Below are 9,082 nucleotides of genomic sequence, written 5' to 3' on the forward strand. Positions count from 1 at the left end.
CTTCATTTTCTTGACCACACTCTTTGCTACCTTAGCATACTTGCCACAATCCTCAAGCAATGCATCATAAACCACTTGAAGCTTCCTATCACCTTCATCAAGGTATTCTTGAAGGATGAAAATTTCCTTTTACCAAATGACTTCCCATTATTCTTCATCTTCAGAAATTTACAGAAATTCTTTGCAAGGTAAGCCACCTCTTTCTCAACATCATCCTCATTTGAGGATTCACCGACTCTCTCTTTGATAGTTTTAAGAGCAAGAGATTTGCTAGAATTGTGAGACGGCAAGCCGAGCTCATAAGTTTGAAGAGAACCGACAAGTTCTTGAATCTTGACCTCATCCAAGTCTTTGCTCTCCTTAATGGCGGCGACTTTGGCCCCGAAACTTTCGGGCAAAGATCATAGAACTTTCCTCACTACCTTGGTGTCCTCTATCTTTTCTCTGAGATTAAGCTTGGCAATAACAATCTCATTAAGTCTACTATAGAATGAGCCAAACACTTGTCTTCACTCATCTTCACTTCCTCAAAACGAGTAGTGAGCATTTGCAATTTGGTGTCCTTGACCTTCTTAATTCCCTTATAGGTGGTCTTAATAATTTTCCATGCCTCTTAGGCGGTCTTCACATAAGAGATCCTGTGAAATTCTTCAATTGAAACACCAGAGAAAATTCGTCAGTTGAACACCAAAGCAATGGCAACCTTGTCCCACTCAGCTTTAGGTGTTGCCAGTCTCACCCAACCATTCTCAATGGAGTCCCAAATGGTCTCATTAATGGCACATAGAAAAGCACACATGCGTACTTTCCAAAACGCACAATTACTCCCATCAAAGAAAGGAGGTGCGTTGAAGGATTGAGATCTATCCATCTCAAAAAGGGTCTAGGATCACACAAGGCTAATAAAATCCAAAAAGTGTACTCTCTCTGATACCAATTGAAAGCTCAAATAGTGTAAAACATTATAACTTGTTTAGACCCCAAATTTTAAAAACACAGCTTAGTTGCTTTTACTTTAACTTATCTAAGTGTGAAACAAGAGTAAATGATACACAATAACTAGAACTACTCTCTAAGCCATAATCATAAGCAAGCAAAAACAAATATAATGCTTAAAGAGTAAAGGAAGAGAGATGCAAACACAAGATAACACCGAGACGTGTTATCGAAGAGGAAACTGAAGTACTCAACGAAAAACCTTTTCGCGGCCCTCCAAGTCGAAATCAATCCACTAGTCAATAAAATTGGAGTACACAAATATCAAAGAGACCTTCTAAGCCTAATCTACCTAATGTACTTGAACCCTCCAAGTTCCAGCTACCAACGGGCTTTATCGAGCCATGTCTTCACTAGTTATCTGGATCCCGCAATTAGCTCCAAATTGCATCCACCAATTGATGTCTTCTTCCAATGCTTCCCATATGCACAAAACTTCTCTCAATACTTAGATTGGGTGAGGTAAGTGTTTGGGCTATGAACCTCTCAAGAATTTATAATTGGGAAGGTAGGAGTAAAGGAAAACTATAATAAATTGTGTAGATGATTGTGGGTTTACAATCATTAACTCTCAAGTGTATTTCTAGGGTTTTCTCTCACAAAGGCTCCTTGGAAAAACTCCTTACAATTTCATGGGTAATGTGGGCTTATATAGTGTAGGTAAAGAGATGAGGAAAACACACTTTAAAAATCTCTAAACAGAGAGTTTCACAGGTCACTTGTGTCTTGGTCTGAGTCGCGAAGTGATTTGTGAAATCCAACCTAGCATGAGATTGTTCAGATTCCAGTATATGCTTCTCATGTGTCCTTTCGTGGATTGTCCACTCGTGAGCCAATCGTGAATTCACTTTCTTCACAGATCTTCACCAAACTCTCACACTCAACCCTTACATTAAATCCCACAAAAAATATAAGGAAATGATTGAACAAAATACAATCAAATTTGACATAGAATAAAAGCCAACATAAAACATAGTTATAAGTCACAACTTTATAATTGGCCTCTGTGTGGTGTGAGCACTAAATAAGAACCCTTGATCAAAACTCCATATATAATCCATACAGAATAATAAAGGCCAGGATTTGCTGCAACCCTTTATAATAGTCGACGTGGCAATATGTTAGAATGACACCTGTCCAGTGCCAATTTAAAGAAATTTTCCGCTAACCATTTTAGCGTTTCTCACCCCCTCTCTCTCACACATTCACACATTATGCAGGATTTGCTGCAACCAAGTTTGCAGCAAATCGTTGCCCTAATAATAAACATTACATTGCAACTCCCAAGGGTCCATATTATTCAAGTCCACCTCTCTAATGGTAATTGATGTGAAATTTTTGACGGCCGATGACTACGCCGGTGGGAGTGGATAAAGCTATCGTAAAATGCAAGTCTATGGAATGAGAATAGAACGTAAATTTTGGCTGTAGTCTACCATTGAGGAAATGCTTCTTCTACATGCTTATATGGAGCGTGTTGTAGACTCTCCATGACAATATTTGAGCTCCATGTTTTTTTTAAGTCATATGAGCTCCATGTATGATACATAAATATCGACTATTCTTTCTAATCCAAAAATAAATAAAATAAATTGAATGCACTTCATTGTTTGAGCTATTTTTATTGTTATTTGGGCTAATTTTTATTGTTATTATTTTGGTCTTTTTTTTTTAAATTTATTTTAAAGGTTAAAGATTATGTTTTGAAGGTCAACATTATTTTTTGTTAAACCCAAATTCTTAGAATTTCGGGTTTTCCTAAAAAAGAAAATGATGCCATTCCGGAAAAATAAATCCTAATGTTTCACAATCTCAATGCATGTTATAATTCATCAAAAATACATGTTATAATTAGGGGTGTAACTAAAACTTCATCTTTGGTGGACCATAGTAAGAAGTTTTTTTTTTTTTTTTTTTTTTTTTTTTTTTTTTTTTTTTTTTTTTCAAAATTAAGAATGGAATAAAGCTAGCATATATCTATTTAGTGCTGACAATAAAATTCAAATAAAAAGAAGATGCATAATAATTATTTCTTAACGCATTCAACTTAGTCATCTATGAAAAAGCAACTCAATATTCTTTAAAATTATAAAAATGATTTACGATTGATTTCATAATAAGTTTCAGTAATTTTCAATGGTTCTAATGCTAGGGCTACTCCAAATTTTCTTATATAAACAAAATTATGTTGTCATATCCTGTATAAAACCTAATTCCAAACCCAAATTCAAAAAAAAAAAAAAAAATTTGATGAATTGATAACTATTACAAATCTACAATGAGAGAAAATATAGTTTAGAGAATATATAAAAATCAAATAATTGACACGAAAATAGCATTTTTAATTCAACTATATTGAAAATACTCGATATTAGATTTCACCCATGGTTGAGTAAAAGTTCTACTATGTGCATCCTAGTGATTCCAGTTGTGCAAGGAAGACTTCCATATTCGCTACACCTATGATTGAGTAAAGAGCACCCTATCGATGATGGTAATACATAACACTTGGATTGTAAGAAAATGACTTTTTTTAAAGGGGCAGACTGATTGGAGTGTAACACAATTGTGCCAACTTCAAACTACTATATCCCACACATTTTTTATCCAAGTTCAAATTTATATTCGTATTAAATCTTAGATGCCTATTTTCTAATGAAACAATTTTACTTAGAAAATCATTATGGTGCAAAAGATATGAGTAATGGAACATCAATATATTCTCTTTGAGTTTATGAAAATCTTGCTACCTTTGAGCAACTTCCAACCAAGCTTCAGCCTTAACAAAATTTATTGATACAACTTAATTTTAGCCTTTTTTGTTCTAGAATTTGCCAAAAAAAACTATAAATCCTAATAAAACTGAAATTATACAACACATTTAAGCTTTAATTAGCACTACTAATAGTGTAAGCCTTTCTCTACAAAAATATATCTAATAGAAAAAAAAAAAAAGCCCCTTATTAATTATAACTAGAAAGTGTTTGAAGTTGAGTAAAATCATGAAAATATGTCTCATCAATTCATATAAACCGACACACATGAAAATTGAAAAAATGTCTCTCATGGTTTCCATCAATACCGGTTAAGCTATTTTGTTGGATAATCTTCTTTCAAACCCACCCCCTCTCCCTCTATACTTAATATCAGTAGTTATATGTGTCCACCTTCTGGTTGTACATGGTAATCCCAAAAATCAAAGTGAGTTCATTGTATGATGATTGGATTTAAAGAAAAGAAAAGGCTATAATACGGATGGAGAGAAAATCTCACATCGAATCAATCAAATTTACTATTAAAATGTTCTGTAAACAATTAATGTGATAATGTTCGAATAAATGAGTGAAAAAACAAAATGAAAAAGCAATATATTTCAATCACACTAGTATCGACTTAGATTTTCTTTAATTTTTTTTTTCTTCAGATTTGTTTGCGGTTAATTAGAGACATAATAATGTACGGCAGCTCTAATGCATCCATATTGATTTGCCCTATTTGCCATAGCCCCAAAGGTCCATCTCTCCGCGCAATGAGAGCTGATTAATTTGGTGCGTAGACGATGCGTTTGCTTCCTCAAACCTCACCCCTTTGGACGATTCTTCATTTCCAAGATGAGAAGTGACAAGGCGATCGAGCATAGTCCATTCATTAATGCCCTCATGATCATCTCTCCCAGTTGTTACAATTTGTTGATGAGTTGGCTCACACGTACCCACCTCTAAGCCAGGCTCACAAGTTTGGTACCGGAGGCTCTCACTGCCGCTCTCACAGTCTCTAGGGTTTGACATGAGTTGCTTGACCATGACAGGTGTGTCAGAAGGGATGGTGGAGTAGTCATAGCCGCTGCCGAGGGGCTTGAGGGATGGAATAAGGGGTTGGGATTGGAAAAGTGAGTATTGAGAAGAAGCTGCTGCTGGAATGTGGGTGTAGTGGAGTGCTAGTTCAGGCTCAAAGCTTGGTTGGTTACCGTTGTTGTGTTGTTGTCGAGTACTTAGGTATTGGTTGTCTCTGTGCATGAATGTGCGAGGTTGATTGGTGCTTAATGTGTTAATGTTGAGCTGTTGATCAGAGTTTGTGATTGAGCCTCCTTCATTCCCAACTTTGAATAGATTCTTTTTCTTGAACACTCTGCATACCACCCAGCCATCTTCCTACACAAATTAATGCAATCAATTAAAATCTACAAAATCATGTAAAACTAAAAGAATCGGTTAAAGTGAGAGAGAGAGAGTTACATTGCAGTTTCCTTCAGGATCATCACTATCTTCAAGCCTGTACTCATGCATGATCCAGTCAGTCTTCTGTCCGTGGGGAGCTCTCCCCCTATAGAAAACAAGCGTTTTCCTCATACCAATCTTCTTGTAGCTGTTCCTAATGCATTTATCCCTCCCTGTTGCCTTCCAGAACCCAGCATTTGTCGCTCTATTTGTTCTTGATCCTGTTGGGTATTTTCTGTCCTTGTGACTGAAGAAGTACCACTCGTTTTGGGGTGTCGACCCAATCTTACATCTCTCTAAACGTACATGCACAGCCAAAATAAGCAATAGCACCAATATCTTGATGAGCAACTTGTACTTTATAATGGATATTTAAAAAGTAACCGAATTTGTTTAGTGTTTTATAGCTTAGTAGTATAATAGGAGAACTCAGGTTCAAATATTCTTATCCATATTACTGTTACTATCGAAATATTAATATATATATATATATATATTGTTTTAAAATCTTGAATATTTCCCATTATTCTATTACATGACATGTATCATGTTACTTCTCCTCTTGCATCATGTGAACTTTCGGCTAATACTTTTTTCACTCTTATCATTATATATTTACATTGTAAGTTGTGACTTGTATATGTTCACCACACGAGAAAGCCAAAATCTTGGAGAAAGACCAACTGATATTTTTTTTTACTCTATTAGTGTCCTCGCGAAGAAGATGAATTAATAAAGGCATGTTAAAATTGTTCTTTACGCCAGGTTTAAGAATAAAATTTCTTGAATATCGTGATCTTTTATGGCATTCATTCAGTAGATACATTTTTTGCTTAGGAATCTGATTAGATGTGCATCCCCAATCAAAAATAATATTTTCCCCATTGCGAATACCATTTAGTTACAAATTCTGCAGCACAAGACACATAGTGGGTTTGATTCCTACATAATCACAAACTTCTTTAAAATGCGCATAAATAAGCACCCAGGATATATCATTGTATAATACTTTATAATCCTTAATAAACATCAAGAAAAAAAGTGAAAAAACATTCATCCCAATGTTTTAGTAAGAAGCAGTTAATACTTTTGATTCCTACTTGATAATAGATTAAGCTATAGCAAGATTAAATATAGTCAACTAGGTCACAATAGGCATTGAAATAATTTCATGGTATTTACACCAAAAATAATCATTAGACCAAGTTTGAATAATCATTGGATGAATATTTTTTAACTCACTATGTGGAAAATTATCAGACTATTATTATATTTTTAACAAGTTATGTAACTCATTAAATAGGTGATGTGACTAAAAATATAAGTGTATAGTCTTTTTAAATACCATGTAGTGGATTGAAAGAAGTTTTCTCCATCTAATTTGGAGGTAAACCTTTTATATCATCATTACAATGCACTAAATATGCTCCACATTATCTCAATACATGTTATAATTAAGGATAGAATTAAAATTTCATCTTGGCAGGCCTAAGTAGAAAACAAAATTAAAATTAATAATCTAAATAAAACTCGCATCTATTCAGTACTAACAACAAAATTTAAATAAAAAAAAATGTACAATAATTGATTAATTCTTAACTCATTTAAATTTAATCATCTATAAACATGTAGGTCAAGTTTTTAAGCTGTATTGTGTTTTGCTTTTGTTAATAAGATTGCACAAAAGAGAAAATGTAGGTCAACATTCTTTAAGATCCTAAAATGATTTATGATTGATTTTATAGTAAATTTTATGGTAATTCTCAGTGACTCTAAAGCAAGAGGATACCCTAAATTTTCTTCTATAAACAAAATTATATTGCCATATCCTATATGGCACCTAATTCCAAACCCAAATTATAAATAGTTAATAAATTGAAGACTGACAATGAGAGAAAAAATAATTTTGAGAAAATGTTAAAACCATCAACTGGCACGAAAATACCGCTTTCACTTAGACTTTATTACCCAATATTATATTTTACCGACAAAGACTAAAAAAGATAAAAATATTTTGAGTATTATTTGTTTCCCTTTTTTCATTTCATAATATCGACAATTAAACTTACACACATAGTTAGCCTCTACTTTCTTTATTTTTTTTTTTTTGAAATTAATAATATAATTAGGAAAATAAGTTATATATTTTGCAATCACAAATTTTAAGCATTTTGTAGTCACAATAATTGCGGATTTTTTTTTAAGCATATTTATTTATTTATTTATTTTTTAAAGATTAGGTATGTATTCTTATATGTCAAAAGTAGATAGGTTTATGACACCCTAAAAGTTAAAAAGGGAAGATAACACTTTTGATTCCTACTTGATACTAAATTAGGCTAGCAAGAATTAACAATAATTAATTAAGTCACCGCAAGTCATAAAATTAATTTCGCCAATGAGTAGACACATTATGTCATTTCCAATAATAACATTTAAGATTTGAATTTCTCCTCCCACACATAGGATGTATACAAAAAATAAATTCATAACATAAATATCAAATGTAATATTAGTGCTAGGTACATATAAACCCATGTTAAGAGATGCAAAGGCCTCAAAATCGTTGTATTCATATTATTGCTGCTTTTGGCATTTCCATTCATATTATTGATAGGATTTTTTTTTTTTTTTTTTTTTTGGAGAATGTATTGATAGGGGTTTTGGTGTATTTGGAAGCATGAACTTTTAATTTAAACCACGGCCCGCTTTTCTTCCCTAATTACAATTAGTTGACTAACAGTTACACAGTTGGTATATTTTTCTAAAATTACATGTATGTATTTAATGGCTGATTGAGAAGGGGAGCCGTCCCCTAAATTTTAAAAAATTATGCAATAAATTATTTTAAAAAATCTTCAGTATGTATAAATTAAAAAAAAAAAAAAAAATTATGTATTCTTATACATATGGAAGAGCAAATTAGGTAGGTTTATGACACCCTAGTTAGAATTCAGGCTAATGACAAAGCTCTAGCTAATTTGATTTTCAGAAAAAACTTCTTTCTGAAATCATTAGAGTGTGGTGATATATATATATATATATATATATATATATAACCCCAGGATCGAAAAACCATGCAGATATATAAAAGCAAGACTAATAAAAGGTTTTTACCTTGCAACTCCCAAGGTTCCATCTTATTCAAGTCCACCTCTCTAATGACCTCCATATCAAACTTCTGAAACGATACCTTCTTCTTCAAGTAGTAGTGAAGCAGCTCTTCGTCTGTTGGATGGAATCGGAACCCTGGAGGCACACCACCGCTGGATGAAGCCATTACACCACAGTTAAGGATGGATCGAGAATATGTCAATTAATTTAAGTCTCTCTCTAAAGTCTAAAACTTCTTCTTTAAGTTGAGCAATCAATTTAATTCTACGTGGGGATACCGTCATGCATTGCTACTTATATATTACAATTGGTGTCAACGGAGAGTATGGTATTGGTAAGTGATGTGAAATTTTTGACGGCCGGTGACTACGCCGGCGGGAGTGGATAAAGCTATCGTAAAAACTAAGTCATTTTTTTTTTTCTTTCCTTTTTTAATTTAAGAAAACGTAAAAAGTAAGTCTAAGGAATGAATGAATGATAATAATGAGACTAGAAGAACCAAATTTTTAGCTGGAGTCTGTCTAACATTAAGGAAATGGTACCGCCCACGGTACCACGCTCTCTGCTGATTACCATACAAATGTTTCACCTATGTATTTAATTGATAAAAAAAACTGTTTTAAATCTTTAGATGATCCCAAGAAAATAAAAAAATATATAATTATGGGATATTTGATTGCTCCGAAAGCAAGGTTTGGAAAAATAGCTACTGAACTTTCTTGGGATTTTCATAATTGATTGGATGGCAGGAATTT

The 9,082-nt window shown here is 33.1% G+C and overlaps 1 protein-coding gene across 1 annotated transcript; it reads right to left on the reverse strand.

Moving 5' to 3' along the window:
- Positions 1 to 4,487: 4,487 nt before the first annotated feature.
- Positions 4,488 to 8,525, reverse strand: LOC115978887 (protein BEARSKIN2). Its single transcript, XM_031100775.1, has 3 exons — positions 8,331 to 8,525; positions 5,232 to 5,509; positions 4,488 to 5,147 (listed from the first exon to the last, which is right to left on the reverse strand). Exons 1-3 carry the CDS (start codon positions 8,491 to 8,493, stop codon positions 4,488 to 4,490), a joined length of 1,101 nt encoding a protein of 366 aa, XP_030956635.1. The 5' UTR covers positions 8,494 to 8,525.
- Positions 8,526 to 9,082: the final 557 nt, after the last annotated feature.

The sequence above is a fragment of the Quercus lobata genome, chromosome 3 (assembly GCF_001633185.2).
Source record: "Quercus lobata isolate SW786 chromosome 3, ValleyOak3.0 Primary Assembly, whole genome shotgun sequence".
In the NCBI taxonomy this organism is placed as follows: Eukaryota; Viridiplantae; Streptophyta; class Magnoliopsida; order Fagales; family Fagaceae; genus Quercus; species Quercus lobata.